General features: G+C 36.2%; 2 protein-coding genes across 8 annotated transcripts in view; one reads left to right on the forward strand and one right to left on the reverse strand.

The window, feature by feature from the left end:
* The window catches only part of MRE11 (MRE11 homolog, double strand break repair nuclease), a 68251-nt gene extending 60732 nt beyond the window's left edge, over positions 1-7519 (reverse strand). For 2 of the 5 annotated variants that reach the window (XM_037140995.2, XM_053670382.1), the window contains exons 1-5: positions 7372-7495; positions 6586-6702; positions 4829-4961; positions 3277-3437; positions 204-291 (exon numbers count right to left, since the gene is read on the reverse strand). In XM_037140995.2, the coding sequence (XP_036996890.2) occupies positions 204-291; positions 3277-3437; positions 4829-4961; positions 6586-6605 (402 nt within the window). In that variant the 5' untranslated portion in view covers positions 6606-6702; positions 7372-7495. The other 3 variants (XM_037140993.2, XM_037140992.2, XM_037140994.2) reach the window with 3 other exon arrangements.
* A 22-nt stretch (positions 7520-7541) lies between these two features.
* ANKRD49 (ankyrin repeat domain 49) lies at positions 7542-16643 on the forward strand. 3 transcript variants are annotated; one of them, XM_037140997.2, is made up of 3 exons: positions 7542-7725; positions 10371-10720; positions 12146-16643. In XM_037140997.2, the coding sequence occupies exons 2-3, from the start codon at positions 10442-10444 to the stop codon at positions 12605-12607; spliced, it is 741 nt and encodes a 246-aa protein (XP_036996892.2). In that variant the 5' UTR covers positions 7542-7725; positions 10371-10441; the 3' UTR covers positions 12608-16643. The 3 variants fall into 3 exon arrangements, with proteins under 3 accessions (XP_036996892.2, XP_036996891.2, XP_036996893.2); XM_037140996.2 differs by having other exon boundaries at positions 7716-7946; XM_037140998.2 differs by lacking the exon at positions 7542-7725 and adding an exon at positions 7745-7761.
* Positions 16644-16875: the final 232 nt, after the last annotated feature.

The raw sequence follows: 16875 nt of genomic DNA on the forward strand, positions 1-16875 counted from the left end.
TAATCTCAGCACTAATAAAGTAAAAGCATACTGCACACACCAATTATTACTCCAGATGTTTAAAAATTACCTCAAAAGTAGTATAAAGCATATATGAATGATAAAAAATCAGTATGACTTTTTAACTCTTTTAAAAACTATTTTCCACAGACAAACTAAGTCATTTCTAAAATTTCAACACACTGTAAGAACCCAATAATTACCCCTGTAGGATCATCATGATTGCCATGAATACTAAACACGGGGATTGAAACGTTGAGATTGTCATCTTGGTAGTTCACCCATGGAAACCTTAAAAAATAAAATTTTTTAAAAGAAGGTAATTAAAGGTTCTGTAAGAGACAAAAGCTATTTCCCCCAGTATCCTCCTACAAAAAATAATTCAGTTATAGACAAACTGGATGATCTAAGTGGAAAAATTACCAGTTTAGAACTTAAAAAATTAATATCATAGGCAACAATTCATTTCAAGTTTGAAAATATGTGAAAGTACTACACTTCATTAAAGAAAACCCTACAATAAATGATGCTTGTGAACTGTATAAGAGTGGCATATCTAATTAATAGGGCACCGATAGGTTTCCAAAATTTTAAAGTTGTACAATGTTTTTACTTGTAGAAAGGGGAGGGGGCAAGAAGTATATCCTTTTAATCCAAAAGATATAAACTGAAAATTCCAGCTCTATCACTCACAGCCGTGCGAGTCTCCCACCCACCCCTGTTCCCAGTCTAGCTCCTCTGCTCTGAGGCAAACGATGGTAACAATTTCTAGTGAATCTTTGCAAAATTATCTTATACCTGTAAAAGCAAATAAATACACCTTCCTTCTTACACAAATAATAGCACAATATAGATTACTACACTGCTTTTATTATTTAACGTATTTTAGAAATCATTCTGTCAGTACATGAGGAGCTTCTTGTGCTTTTCTGGTTGGACAGTACTCCACGGTGTTGATTATTATAATTTGTTTAACTAGTCACCTACAAATGGATATTTAGACTATTTCCAGTCTTTTGTTTTACAAATAATGTTCAAATCAGTAACCTCCTACAATGTTGCCCTTGTTAAGAGGACAGGAAAATATCTAGAAGGGAATTGCTGGGTCAAAGAATTTGTGTGCATGTATAAATTTGATGGCTACTGCCAATTTCCCTCCATAGCAATTGAACAAATCTACACATAACACAATGGCAATACATGAGAGACAGTTTTGCCTTACTCCACCAACATAATCCTTTAATATCAAGCCTTTAAAGCTATGCCAGTGATTCTAAATTTTAGCTGCATGTTAGAGTTATCTAGGACTCTTTCAAGAAATACCAATGCCCACAAAATGCTCAAAGAGATTAATCAGCCTAAAGACTGGGCATAAATATTTTTTAAGATTCCTAAGTAACCATAATGTGTACCAGGATTGCAAATAACTGATCTATGCTAATATAATAGGGAGAAAAATATTTCAGTATACTTCATTTTGTACCTTTCTTACACATGAGCTTTATTTTATGGTTTTTATATTCTTTTAATATGTTTAAACACAACTTTATTTATTTCCTTTTCTGTGAGCTCTGTCCATATTCTCTACCTATTTTTTAACTAACTCATAGATTTTTTTAATTGACTTGAAAGAACTATTTATCTGTTGTGGACATTACATCTTAGTTTGGAACTGGTCGCAAATATTTTACCTGGTTGAACTCTCAATTTTGGCTTTGCTTCAGGTAGTTTTTGACGCACAGAAATTTACTTTTACAAATAGAAAGTACCAATCTTTTCTTTTAAGGCTCCTAGGTTTTTACCATACTTAGAAAAGCCTTCTTCACATCTAGATTTAAAAAAACATGTAAAAGTTTCTTCTAGTACTTTTATTAAATAATCTATATTTTTCATGGAGATATGAGATGCTGCCTTCATCAAACACTAAATTCCTACATATATTGAGACTACTTTGGGAATTCAGTATGTCTAAAGGATAAAGAAGGCAATCTAAAAGAACACCCAAAGGCTAACGCTGGTAAAATTTATATAAACTACAAAACAGATCACAACAGTATTAAATCCTAACCCAAAGAAAAAAGTGAGTTCACACTGATAAACAACTGAATTAGTTCCTAATGACACAGACAACTGAAATAAATGACACAAGGCACAGATATTCCTTACTAAAGAATGCCAGTCAATAAATGTAGAAAGAATGTGGAAAATAGAAAATCACTATTAGAACACCACAGTTGTTCTAAAGGCAAGAGCCACTAAAGAACGCTAAAATTAGTGGACAAACTTTGAGGAGAAACGGAATAGTTGCATAGACTTAAAATATCCATCCCCAAATTTTCAGTAGTTCCAGTGGTGTTTTTAACCATGGCCATAAATTCTTTGATACTCCTTCCTCTCTCCTGAAAGTAGAACTTAATTCCCTCTCTTTTGAGGGCTAGACTTAGCAACTCCATTCTAAAAAATCGTGTACCTGACAGCCAAGGAACCTGCAGACACCACCTTAACCAAGTGACCAACGTTAACCTCACCAGTGATAAACCATGTTGAGAACATGTACTCCCAAGAAGCAGTTTACGTCTGTGGGGAATATTCTTCCCAAAAAAACATAATCCTACTCTAATCATGAGAAAAAGCCAAATTGAGGGACATTCTATTAAAATACATGACCAATATGCTTCAAAAGTGTCAGGTCATAAAATACATGGAGAGACCAAGAAACTGGAATAGGTTGAAGACTGACACAACATTTCAACTAAATCCAAAGTGTATACTAATACAAATGTTTAAGAAAAAACGTGAGATCTTCATGACATGGGGTTCTTGGTAGATATCAAAATAAGTCCCCAAAGCACAAACCTTAAAAAAAAAAATCAAATTAAATACTTCAGAGTCAACAAAAGGCACCATAAAAAAGTCCAAAGATAATCCACTGATTAGGGGAAAAAAAAATACATGCCTAACATAAGCTTAGTATGTAGAATATATAAATAACTCCTGCAAAGTCAGTAGCAATAGGAAAAAATCCCAATTTTTAAAATGGGCAAAGGATATAAACTGATACTAAAATGTAAAAATAAATTTCAAGAAGATATTCAGTCCCACAATTAATTAGAGAATTATAAATTAACATACTGGTAATGATGTACACAAAATTGAAAGAACTACATTTACTACGAAAATAGGTTATAATGAAAGAGAAATGCTCATTGTTCATGTGTCTTATACAGAAAATATCCTACATAAGGAAACTTCACATAAGCACATAAATATACTTACTTACTAAAACCAAAGTTGACTGACTGATCGCTGATAATTTCAAACTGTACAGGACGATCGCCCATGCAGTATTTTCTTAATAACTCCAGGCAGGTATGTAATGTTTTTCTTGAGGGCTTATTTTCATGAAATAGATCACCACCTAACAAAATAAAGTCCACCTAATCAGCAGAAAAGTGTTAAAATTAGTATGTTTTATAGATAAAATTTTTCTAGTAAAGAGGTAGAAAAACATATCATATATGGAAATTTAAATTTTTATATTTTATTCCTTCCAAGGACCTTCCAGTCTGGTGATTAATTTGACTACAATTTAGGCTCCTAGGCCACCTTCAAAAAACCTATCTTCAAATGACAACACCAAGTCCCTCACTGATGCAACCCAAAGGACCATATATTTCCCATTACTCAAACAAAGAATAAACTCAATGCTTTAATAGAGTGGCTATGAGAGAGATAGCCAAATCAATCCAAATTATTCATGCAATTTATTCAACAATTATTTAGAGTTTCTAGAGGCACTGGCAGCTAAGGAAATAGCAATCTACAAAACAGATAATGTCTCTGCCCTCATTAAATACTGACAACATACAATACCCTGTACTAGATAGGCCCTGAGGATACAATAATAAATAAAATACCATTCCTATCCTAAAAATGTCCAAAATCTAATGGAAGAAACAAACTTATGCATTTAAGATAAGTCGGACTAACATGCACTGGAATGGGTCTGTAAACAAACCAGGAGCAGAGACAGCGTTACAATGAGTTCTAACTGAGGAAAGGAAATTCCTCCTAGGACAGTGAGTCTGGGAGGGATTTGCCTGCATGGTGGCACTATGAAGGATAAATGAGATTCTGAGGAAAAGATTCTAGCAACAACCAGAGAGGAGAAAACCATACTAAAATTAAATCCGACACACTGATGCTTTCAAGAAGGGTGCAATCTACCTGAAGAAATTTACTGAAGTTTTTAACTACACAACAGAACCCAGCAATACAGACCACTGTGGGCTACAGTAGTGAGGGGGAGTGCTGAAGGCAATTAAGATCCAGCTGAGTCAGGAAAAACATTGCTACCTCCCCCTTAACTGCGAAAAGTTTGAACAGAGAGCCTATACCAGCAAGAAAGCTATTACCAGTCAGAAAGACTTCTCTGCAAGGCATGGCAAACGTTTACCAAGCATTTGCTCTTCCCATCTTCCTGTGAAGTATCTTCCTCCCCTTTGGAGCCCATCCTTTTGTTCAGAATCGTAGGTAAGCCTCAATTACCTGACTACCAGGCAGCCTCATAGTTTTATGTATGAAATTTGCTTTTCTCCTGTTAATTTGTCAGTGTAATTATCAGTGTTAGGATGGGCAGGGTAGGACAAAGTGGCGGCTGAACTACAACCCGGAAAAGACGCTGACATCAAACCAGAGAGCCAAAAGGATAGGCTTTATCCGCATAGCAATCTGAGCCCAAGGAGAACCACCAATGATATGTTGCCGCTTTGTTCAAAGGGAACAAAGGGTTCAAAAGAGAAACTGCAAAAACTTTAACCAAACTTACTCCATTTTCCTGGGCAAGTCTTAAAATTTCGTCAAATGTGACAAATGTATCATTTCCTCTGACTGCATCTTTCTCCATAAATCCCAGATGAATATCAGTTGCAACCAAAATTTTAAATGTATTTTCATCATCACTATATTAAAAAAGAAGAAGTGTTTCAATATAATTCATTAAAAGAATGTTCAGGTAAATTGAAACCTAAACTTATAAAATAAGTAACAGCAGTTACGGAGTAAAATCACTTTTCTAATTTTTAAACTAAGTCTGAAAATTTGAAGTACTCAAAAGATCTTTCTCCTCACATAGTTTGCCTAACACTAATTCAATACAGAACCAATGTACATAAATTTTAAAAAGGTCTATGACTGCTTCAAAAATTTATAACCTTGTCACAACCAGTTTTACACTCATTCATACCCTGGACCTAAAAAGCTTTATTGTTTTCCTATTCTGTCTCATAGCAAAAACCCAAGAGGATTTGACACCTTATCTAAATTTGCTATCTATCTATTCTGTACTCCTCTAGGAAAAATTAGAGCTAACTGGTTAATTTTAAAAGCCCTTCCTTTTATTTTATAAGGATATTCCATGTTAATAAATTAGTAACTTACATTCAGGCCCCTGAAGTTGCTTATTTTGACTCTACTCTCTGTACAGTGTTAAGTGTTTCCCTAACAAACACTTGGCTGAGAAATAAAACAAAATTATTTACAATTCCATTCAAATCTGTTAGTATTCAAAGGTACTTTCATGGGAAGTAGCAATTTAATAGTTATTAACAGACTCAAGCTTAATGTATGTTTTGACATTTTTTTAAATATTTTTAATATCTATGATCTCATCTCAACTCACACAGGTAGAGTTAGCTATTGCTATTTCTGGAAAATAAGAAGGCTAGACAGAGATATTAACTGACTTATTGCACAACTAAGTGTTAAAAACAGGAGTAAAATGGTTTTAAAATTCGGGCTATTTTTCACTAAACTATCACCATGGGCTTAAAAATATATATATACATATACATATATCTCCAAAATTCAAATCTCTATATGCAAGAGATTTTTCCAGAAAAAATTTCTCTTCAAAAACTTTAAAAATGATAGGCACACAGTTCTGCTATGTATAAAAAGGTATATCTAAATACTTTCAGATCACATTACTTCCCTATGTTTCCACAGCAACTTATTAAGTATTTTCATATGACTGTTTCATTTAAAAATCAAAATCCAAGGCATTTTTTTCCAGTTATACAAATGAAGAAACTGAGGCAGTTTAGAAAATTGCTAACTTGCTCAAGGTCGCACAGAATTAATCAATTAAACTCCTAAAGCTTTTTCCACATAATTGTTCCTTTTATTATCATTTTACTCAAAAGTATTTCGAATCACTACAGCAGTTTAGTCCTCTAAAAATGTGCTTCAACAGACTTCCCCTGGCTACTAAGACTTATCATGAAAGCTCAAAAATATTTACAGCTCCAATATTTTAAGACAATACCCAAGAACATAAATTTACATACTATAGCAACACATCCAAATTACTGCAAGAACCAATCTATTGCTGCGTATTATCTTTTCATTAATAAACATAGTATGAATTTTTAAACATTCCAAATATTCTTTTTGATGACTATCACTTCTACTCATAGTAAAGCTATTTGCTGCTAATTTACTAAATGTTTTCTTTCAGGGTGATCAGAGTTGATAGGTTTCTAAAAACCCAAAGCAACAAAAATATTCCAGAAGACAGGTGCTTACAGGGCTTCTGCAGGACTCATTTCTGTGGTCAATCAGTCCAGTTCCTGGAGGACGTTTTCTCTCCAAGTAACCCCCGGTCCTTGCTCACATGTCAGAAAACACACTCGACTCCAAATTCTAAAAGCAAAATCATATTATTGTAACACACACATTTTTAAAAGGCAGACTGGAAATATAGCAAGTCTCATTTTCATTCAAGCACCTACCGTACTTTTAAGAGCTAAGAACAGAAATGAGCACATCTGTAGTGCCATTCTAATTTCACCATTATGATTAGGCTCATCTATATTCCTGTTCCATGTTCTATGAGAAATTGCTAAATTAACGGGCAAAAAGGGTCACACGGGGTTAAGTTCTGGTTTATCACAAGAACGACTCTGAATGTGCAGAAATGTTGAGGCGCTTGCATAGGCTATTCTGAGGCATGGAGGCGAATCCCTACTTCCCGCTTAAATACAAGATTTTCTAAAGGAATGGCTGGTTTTGTAAAGAGAACGGCCCCTCGTTTAAAGCTAGAGTCAATAAACAGAAACACGTGGTCTGCGGAGAAACAACAGCGGCCAGCAGAACAAATGGCGAGCATACTTGGGGAGGAGCGGCTGCCATCGCACAACAACCTCTCCCACGTCCAGATATCCCCAGTGCCGTGGTGACTCCAAGCCTCAGCGTGCCCCACGCGGAACCCTCCAAGGCTCCTCCCCAGCCCACTCGGCCAATTCTTCTCAAAGGGTCAATCCGCTTCGGGCTTCCGCCAGGGATGCTGCAAGTGTAGGAGGCGGATAGGACCGCACACTGAAGCCTCTCCAAAGCCACATCACTGGGACCCAAGACTGTCTTTTACCCGGGAAGAAGGAGTAAGATTCGTGAGCACAAAGCACCAGACCAGCTTCAATTCGCCTGCGAGACTGCTTGGCCCTTAACCGGAATTAAGCGGGAGAAAAGAGCCAACTCTTTCTCTCGCGGTACCTCAATGATGACGCAAGCGCATCAAGTCCTCTTCAGCTCTCATTGGCTGTCCGCAGCGAAAAGGGTCATGGAAAGTTGCAGCGAGGCCCCGCCCTGGTATAAGAGCCAATCCTGAGCAGCCTTAGGGACTAACCCCGGAAGCGAGGTTTTTGATGGTGACTTCTGCGCTTTAAGGTGGGTAGCTCCTCCCTGCTCAGTCCACGTTACCAGGTACCTTGGTGCCACCTAAGAACTCTTGCGGGTAGGGGCGGGTCACCTGTGGACCCCGGCCGCGTCACGGACTCTACTGTGAGCTCCCCTGAAGGCCGCAGGAGCTACTCGTGGTCCTGTGAAGCGGCCACCGGTGCCGGAGGGCCGGGACTGGTGGCCTTCCCCCTTACTCCCATTGTCCAGAGGTAGAGCATTCAGATCCTCAATTTTACAAGCTTTTCTCTGCTTTCCCTTAGCCATTCAACCCGGATTTGGCACATCTGTATTGTTTTGTGCTGGCAGCAGAATATAGTGCAGTAAAAAAATAATGTGAAACTTTTGATTTAGAAAAGGTTTTCAGTTCCATTGAAGTTCCTTGATCTAAACTGTTTCAATCTATTCGAACTTCAGCTTCCTTCATCTGTGAGATGGGGTTTTACTCTGCCCCTTCCGTCACCGGGTTGTTCGTGAATGTGCCCCTTAGGTTAAGAAACATACCCTATTTCTTCTGGGTGGAATATAATCAAGTAAGAATCCTGATTGACTTTAAATCCTGAATCAATGAGATGCACCGGGGTTTAACTTTTTAAATTAAATCCAACAAGAAATTTTTATGTGTAATTTTATTGTATCTGGAGCAGTAAATTCGAAGTTTATTATTTTTTTTTAAAGAGAGTCTTCACAAAAAGGTGGGCCATGAGATCTGTGCTGTAAATTGATGTAATTAACAAGTGAATTTTATGCTACTAGTATTTGTCGTTTCATGAATTGATGCATGGTCACTTTTGCTTTGCAAAATCCAGGGTATAATTTGAGAATAAAGGAAAAAGTAAGAACTATTAAAATATAAAGCAATTCTCATAGTGTCTCTCATAGACTGACAAGTTGGACAGGCCTTGGAAGTTCTTTAGTAAAATCCTTACAGTTTACAGTGAAGTAACAGGCCCAGAGAAGGTACTAGTCATGAGAATAGACTTAAACTACAGTTTAATGCACTTGGCACTAGTAACAAAATATAATGCTGAATTAGTATTGTATACTATTAAACTTGTAAAATTAGGTATAAAGAAATAAGTATCTTAGGAGTATGACTAACTCTGCAACTTCTCAGAATCCACTCCATTCAAAATCAATCAATAGGGCTTTAATTAAATTTAATTCTACAATATTTCTCTATGTAAGTGGGACATAAATATAAGTTCAATAAATATAAGTTCCTATACGTAAACTTATTATCTTTAAAGAGTCCAAAACAACAAAAATTAGTGGTGAAATAAGACAATATATAGCACACAAAAAAGTAGAAACGAGAGATAATTTGGAGATCAAGAAAGACTTAATGAAAGAAATAACATCTGAGAAGAGGCTTGAAAGAGACGATTTCAAACAAGTATAGTTGGGAGGATGAAAGTGGTATTTCTGAAAATGTATTTTTGAATCACAGTTGGCATGCAATATTATATTAGTTTCAGATGTACAACATAGTGATTAGACATTTATATACATCACATAGTAACCACTCTGATAAGTGGGAATGGTGTTTTTAAAATTTCCATTCTTCTCATTTTCTTTGATTGGTTAACTAATATGCTGTGTAACTCTTTAAGCTGATACTGGTTTTTAAATTAATATAGCAGCCTAGCAGAATAAGCATCATATACTGTGGGAAGCCTTCTCTAATCCCTTAGGGCTGGGTTAATTTTGACCCTCCAGAACGCTCACTGTACCTGGACATGGTCCTATCACAGCATTTACCCTGATGTCTTCACCAGTCAGTCCAACTTGACAGTAAGTTTCTTGAGGTTCAGATGTGGATCTTATTCATTATTGAATCCCAGTACCCAGACACTGGCACATACCCGCCATTCTGTTCATATTTGTTAAATGAAGGGGTGAATCCCAGCCAAAATTCAGTTTCAAAACAAGAAGCTAATTAAGAACAATAGTTGTCTGTCAATGACTCATACTACTTTTACAGCAGTGAATTTTCCCAAGCCTGAAATTATTAAAGTAGAAATAAAGTAACTATTACAGATGTCTTGATAAAGATTTTAGCTGCATTGATGAGAGATTTGGACACATGTCCTTTGAGGCTATTCTATCTCTAAGGCTCCCCGATTCTTTCAAGTAGATTTGTGTTTTTGCTCTACAGTATATATGTGTCTGTTTAAAAGCTTCAAGCATTTCTCACTCTTAGCATAATACAATCTAGTCTCTAAACCAATAAGTTCAAAATAAATACAGGCATACCTCAGAGATATTGTGGGTTTGGTTCCAGACTGCTGAAATAAAGCTAATGGTAAACTTTTTGCTGGTGGAGGGTCTTGTCTTCAATTTGTAAAAAAACATGTTTCTGTGAAGCATGATAAAGCACAGTGCAATAAAACAAGGTCTGCCTATACAGTTATAACCACTGACTTAGAAGAAACAACAGCAAAAAAAAAAACCTTTTAGATTATTAAAGATATAGGTAACTGAAATCTCTCAGCCTGATACTTAGTGAATATAAAGGGTATCAATAAACACCAAAGAGTTTAAACAGGCTTTATTTGTGTATGTGTATAAGACATATATGCTGTTGATAAAGCCTCAATTACTGTTTTGCTAATAATTTTTGTTTGTATTTTCAGATCTTGAGAAATAAAGCAGATACAATTCATCTCTAAAAAGATTATTTATACCTTGATATTTGAAATGCTTTATGTTTAGAATAGTAATAAAAATGGAAAAAGAGAAAGTAAATAATGATGGACAACCAGATCCAGAGAATTCCTTGGACTTTTCTGAACACTTTAACCAACTTGAGTTGCTGGAGACACATGGACACCTTATTCCCACTGGTACCCAAAGTCACTGGGTAGGGAATTCTGATGACGATGAGGAACAAGATGAAAAGTCTGAAGAGTGGTATCAACTGCAAGAAAAAAAAATGGAAAAAGATCCAAGCAAATTGCTTCTTTGGGCTGCTGAAAAAAATCGGGTAAAAAAATAATTAAGGAAGAAATCATAATATAATAGGAAAAGTATTAGATTTGGAGACAGAAGACCTGTCCTTGACTCTTTCTTTGGTCTGTAACTGTCTCTGGGCAAATCCTACTATTTCTGAACCTCTATTTTTCTTATCAGTAAAAATGACCACCTTAATACCTACCTCTTTATACAGGGTTTCGAGGCTCAAATGATGTAATGTGCATTGAAAGTACATGGTAAGCTATAAAGAGTCAAATTAGGTATTTGGGGAAGGAGGGAGCTATAAAGATGGCAAGCAATCATCTAATTTTAAGTCATTTATATTAAGTCATTAGGATCATCTTAGAAACATTTAGGAAAGGGGGGATGGGAACTAACATTTATTGGGTGTCAGCTATACCATGTGCCTTATTGCATTCTTTGATTTAATCCTCGTATATCCCTAAAGGTAGGTAATGCTTTTCCTCGCCCTTTTACAGACTAAGAAATTGAGATTCAGGAATATTAATTTGCCCAGGATCATCAAAGTAGGATGATCCTATTTAACATCAAAAGTCTATTCTTCCCACTCAGTCACTTCTGCCTCACTTGAATAAGTTCCTGTATGTCTCTGTTAGTAAACTAATAACAAAATGTCTTGCATTTTTGGAGCATGCTTTGTTCCACCAGATGTCCAAAGACCAAACAGAAAATCACTTCCTGAAAACTCATGTCTAGGGTCGTTTTAGTTAGAAGGAATTGAGCTCTTTCATGTCTAGATTTTTTTGTTACCATTACATCCTGATAAAGAAGTTTATTTTTTAAAGTTTTATACACTACCTATATTGGTGTAGGTGTGCTACTCCTACAGAAAAATTAGTCTGTGATTATGTTTTCTTTAAAGCTGACATATAAAATATTAAATAACAATTATAGCCTATATTACTTACCTAGGACTAAAGCTTTTGTGCAGTAAGCCTTAATGTTTGCTGTTAAGATAATCACATTCTTAGAATCAATAGTTTATGGTTAACACTAACTTGTTCATTCTTTTTCTTTTCTTTTTTTTTTTTTTTGTTTTTGTTTTTAAGATTTTATTTATTTTTAGAGTAGAAGGGAGATAAACATCACTGGTTGCCTCTCAAGCACCCTCTACTGGGAACCTGGCCCACAACTCAGGCATGTGCCCTGACTGGGAATTAAACTGATGACCTTTTGGTTCACAGCCCAGCACTGAATCCCTAAGCCACACCAGCCAGGGCTAACTTGCCCATTTTTAAATCAGTTACCCTCTCCCCTCAAAAAATGAAATCTTATTTTTATTTTAAAGTCATCTTCTAAGAAGTAGGTTTTTATTTAACTTAATTAAATCTAACACCACCAGACAGTTGAATTTTCTCAGTTTACTGCTTTGTTTTGAGTTGGGTTTTTTAAAGATCTCTTTTTTCCTTTTTAGCTAACTACAGTGCGGAGGCTTCTCTCTGAAAAGGCCACTCATGTGAACACTAGAGATGAAGATGAATATACACCTCTCCACCGAGCAGCCTACAGTGGACACTTAGAAGTTGTCCGTGAGCTAATAGCACAAGGAGCAGATGTTCATGCAGTGACTGTGGATGGCTGGACACCCCTGCACAGTGCTTGTAAGTGGAATAATACTAGAGTAGCTTCTTTCTTGCTTCAGCATGGTGCAGATATCAATGCCCAAACAAAAGGCCTCTTGACCCCCTTACATCTTGCTGCTGGGAACAGAGACAGCAAAAATACTCTAGAACTCCTCCTGATGAACCGCTACATCAAACCAGGTCTGAAAAACAACTTGGAAGAAACTGCATTTGATATCGCCAGGAGGACAAGTATCTATCACTACCTCTTTGAAATTGTGGAAGGCTGCACAAATTCTTCACCTCAGTCTTAACGGTTCTAATCATTTTCTTAAGTTTCTAAGTATCAGTGCCTCCTTTGTGTGAGATGTCAAAAATCCCCATAATACAAAGCTGACATCAAAAGTCTTACTACCGAACTTCAGTGGTACTCATTATATCCTTCCAAGTGAATTGCTTGGCCTTGATGTCAAATGCATTTGAAAGTTGTTTGGATATATCTTGTGATGATTTCTGTGGAGTGTGTGATTTTTATCAGGAATAATTTTAACTTACCTATACTTCAGAATTTGTCGTGAGTTGTACAGAAAACTAATGATATTTTTGGTGCTGATTCAAGAAAAATGTATTTTTAAATATCCCCCATCCTGAATCTTTGTTGAATATTTAGTATATGACATGTATTTTTATAAGGTAAGGTAACTCAGAATTCAATTTAAAAGTCTTAAATATACTGGTGCAGTTCAGCTGTCATCTCTGTGTTACCATAGCCATTTGCTTTCATTTTAAACAATAAGTACTAACATAGTATATAGTGACTTGAATCTTGATAAGTTAATACAGTCAAGAACCTAGCTTTTTGTCTTTTAGAACCTAGACCATTTTCAGGAGACTAGTTAGCTGGGTGTTCAATCCAGGAATGTTATATACGGCCTCCCCTATCACAATTACACAGTCCTGAGGACAGTCCTACCTCACCCCAGTCCACCTACATTGTTCTTATTCTACTGGTGAGTCAGCATGAACTTTCAGTTGTGACACACCCACAACTACAGCTTTGTCCGAAAGATTGTAATATATCTGTTACCCAGCTGGTGTTACCTTTCCAATCCTGCTGATTTGGGCACCGCTCATACAGCCATTCAAGTTCACAAGAAAGTATTGATTTTCCAGGGTCCTCATTTTAAACAAAGCATACAAAGGCCAAATACCAAGGGAAAAGGAATTCTAAGAGTAAGGAGATGATTATTATATTGGGACTAGAATCACACAGTGGCTGAGGCTTTTTAAAAAGCCACAGTGTGGATAGTGACAAAAGTATAAATATAATATTCAAAAAATAAAATTTTCAAACAACAAAAAAGGCATGAATTCTTCTTTTAACTCTGTATAGCTTCCTTGAATCCATGCATATTTATTTATCCAGCATGTTTATTTACTATTTGCTCTGTTTCCAGAATCAATTTCCCATCGACTACCAACCCTTCTGTGACTATTCTCGAAGGCTTTTCTCTTCTAAACACCAGAACCAGCACACTAAACAAAGGGCACTAAAACAATGGCCCTTTCTTTCAGTTATATATTTTAAATGTCCACCAAGGTTTGTCTGTCTTGAGCCAACCCTTGTGACCTAATCAACGTAGACTAAGTCATAATGTTTAATCCAATATATGTGCCAGTGTTTAGGTAGAACAAAATTGGATCATCTCTGAAAAGTTAATATATGAGCTGAATCTTTGTGACAGTTATCTCAACAGTGAGGAGAACTTCAGTTATTTTATGTTAATGTGGCAAGGAGATTCCTGGATTTCCTAATTTTTTCAATTTACTGCTTACTTTTGAGTTGGGTTTTACTATCTATGATACAAGGGTTTTGGCAGAAAGCAAGGGTTGCTTTCTGTTTAATCTGGCCCCATTAGTGATACCAAATAACAGGTACAGCTAATAGACAGTGACAATATAACAGGATCCCTTCTGTCTCAGTAAATAGACTGCTAAGTGAAGCTGCCTAGTTAACTGAAATGCAAAGATCCCATGGCTCCTTTCTTAATTAAGAATGAGTTGCATCATGATTTTATATAGGCTTTCCACTTAAGTATAGAGTCAAAGAAGCCACCTTTTATTCTGATCAGGAGTTGAGCCTGAGGTGTAACTACCCCTTGGCTTCCAGACCGCACAACACCCAGCTAGTGCATGGAAACCCCTTCTATTCCTGAGGGCAGAGTTTATGTTGTTTGCTTCCTTTATGCTTTTCTTAGTACTTACTAGACTCCTCTGTCTATAGAAGGCATTCACTAATCATGCTTTTGACTATATTACTTACCTATAATTTCCAGTTTGTTTTAAAAAAAGCTAAATACCTCAGTTTGCAAACAAAATTTTCTCTAATCTTACAGTTTATCCAAAGACTCTTTAAAAAATTAAGTCTATGCCTTTCATAACTAAGGCTTTAATTGTGGTGAACTTATACGCCTGAAAAAGGTGACCTTTTGTCATTGTTTAAGGGACACATCATAATTCACAGGCCCACAGTGGAACTAGTTGACTTTATTTTTTGCCTCTCAAATAATATTCTCTGGGGAGCTTTCTGGCCCACAGCCTACCACAGTGATGGGATTTAGAGTCTTAATTCTAATTTTTATTCATTGGCATCTATTAATGCACCCACCACTCTGCTAGGACATCATGATCAAGAGTCCCACAGAAGTAGCACTTGCTCTGAGACTCGTGTCCCATAATAAATGAAACTTCTAAATCGGTTCTTGATTCCTGATCAACATGTGTACCATCCTCACCCTGCCTGAAATGGCTCCAGGGATTTCTGGAACTGGAAGGTACAAAGTATGATCACAAAGTCACTGATTATGCCTTTACCATAATTAGTTTATCGTGGCATGCTCTGGTCCCTCCATAGGGTTAGCAGGTGACCATTTAACTTGTGCAACATGAAGTGCTTTCTGTAAGGGAATTTAAGATCTCTGTTTATTAAGTTTAGAAGACAGTAAGTTAAGAAGGATTGAGTAACTATTGGTGATTTAAATTTCTGAAAAATTTCTTTTGAAACCCTAAATCTTACTTCTGGAAACCTAAGCAGAAATGATCTAAATCAGAGCTGCCAGAAAGAAACACAATGTGAGCCATATATGTCATTTTTAGTTTTTTTCTAGTAGCCACCTTAAAAACAGGTGAAATTATCTTAATAATACACATTATTTAATCTGATAAATCCAGAGTATTCGCTTCAACATGAAATACAGATTTTAAATTATGGAGATGTTTTACTTTTTTCGTAGTGTAAGTCTTCACAGGACATTGTGCATTTTATGGCACACCGCACCTCAGACAGCCGCATCTGACTGGTGGCTGCTCTCGAACGGGGCAGGTCCAGGTGCTGGAAGCATCCCCAGAGGCTGGAAGCATCCCCAGAGGCATAGCAGAATAGTTAGGAGAAACTGAACTTTGAACCAGACAAATCTGGGTTTAAATACTGATTGCCATCTATGTGTGACTTGGGTCAAATAAAGTCCATTTCCTACTATGTAAAATGGAAATAATATCTATCATGTCAGAGCTCTATAAGGAATAAAGGAGCTATACTGTGAATAATGTACCTATTACATGGTAGGTTCCCAAAAAATGCAATTAAGTGGGTTCTCTTACCCAGCATTTCAAGCAGAAATGTCCTTCCTGCTTTAGGTATTTGGGTCCTTGAAGATTTCAAAGCTAGCTTTATACACCTGTATGTATTGTAGTTTCTTTCACGACTTTGCAGTAAAATATACAGCATAGAGCTTCTTTCAAGACTCCATACGCCTCCACACTTAGAAAAAATGCCAGCCTCATCTTTCAAGGTCCTTAGTGTCACCAGTCTCCATAGAAGAAAAAACTCGGGAAATAGGCAAAATAAAGCAAAAGAATTTCAGCAAATACTTACAAGGACTTAAAGGATATGAGATTCTGAGAAAAAAATGTATTTTCAGAATGGACCCAGGGCCTTGAAATTGAGAATGGCTTATTGCTCTTTCTATGTACAGCTTCTCTGTGCCTAATAAATGAGTTGCTCTTTTAAATTCATACCTAATTTTTTCCCTTTTCATGATGGGTATTGTCAACGTTGAGAAAATGGAATGAAAACACAAACAAAAGCATTCATTTTTGATTTATTGATTTAATTGTCCACTCAAAACTCAGGTAAATCTAATTGTTCTCACTAGGAATTTGATGGCATTGCCATGACCATGAGTGCCAGAGGGCCTCAGACAAGCAGAAAATCTGCTTAATGAAATGTATAGCTTATAAAAATATAAGAGCAAGTTACTGCCTAATTTGCTTTTTCCCTCTCTTTTTATTGTAATAGGTTCGGCATTTCATCTCTACTAGATGTAAAATACTTGAAAATTAGGAAAACATCCCTGGAAAATTAATGTGAGTTCATAAGGTGCATCATCTCCTGAGCAGTCGTTAGAGCTCCGTTTTCAGATACAGCTGCCTTAAATAGACGCCATTTTTAGCAGTCAAAAAAAATGAGAAAGTGAGCCTGCCATTATTTTAAAAATGAGGTGACTATCAGGTTTTCTCACCC

The sequence above is a fragment of the Artibeus jamaicensis genome, unplaced genomic scaffold, assembly GCF_021234435.1.
Source record: "Artibeus jamaicensis isolate MK-2021 breed Jamaican fruit bat unplaced genomic scaffold, CSHL_Jam_final contig_585, whole genome shotgun sequence".
Lineage (NCBI taxonomy): Eukaryota > Metazoa > Chordata > Mammalia > Chiroptera > Phyllostomidae > Artibeus > Artibeus jamaicensis.

What these genes read in the sequence shown, in the direction of transcription:
- ANKRD49 (XM_037140997.2), top strand. Translation starts at nt 10,442, where the DNA reads ATGTTTAGAATAGTAATAAAAATGGAAAAAGAGAAAGTAAATAATGAT. An exon ending in GGGCTGCTGAAAAAAATCGG is followed by an intron (nt 10,721 to 12,145) that starts GTAAAAAAATAA and finishes TTTCCTTTTTAG; the next exon opens with CTAACTACAGTGCGGAGGCT.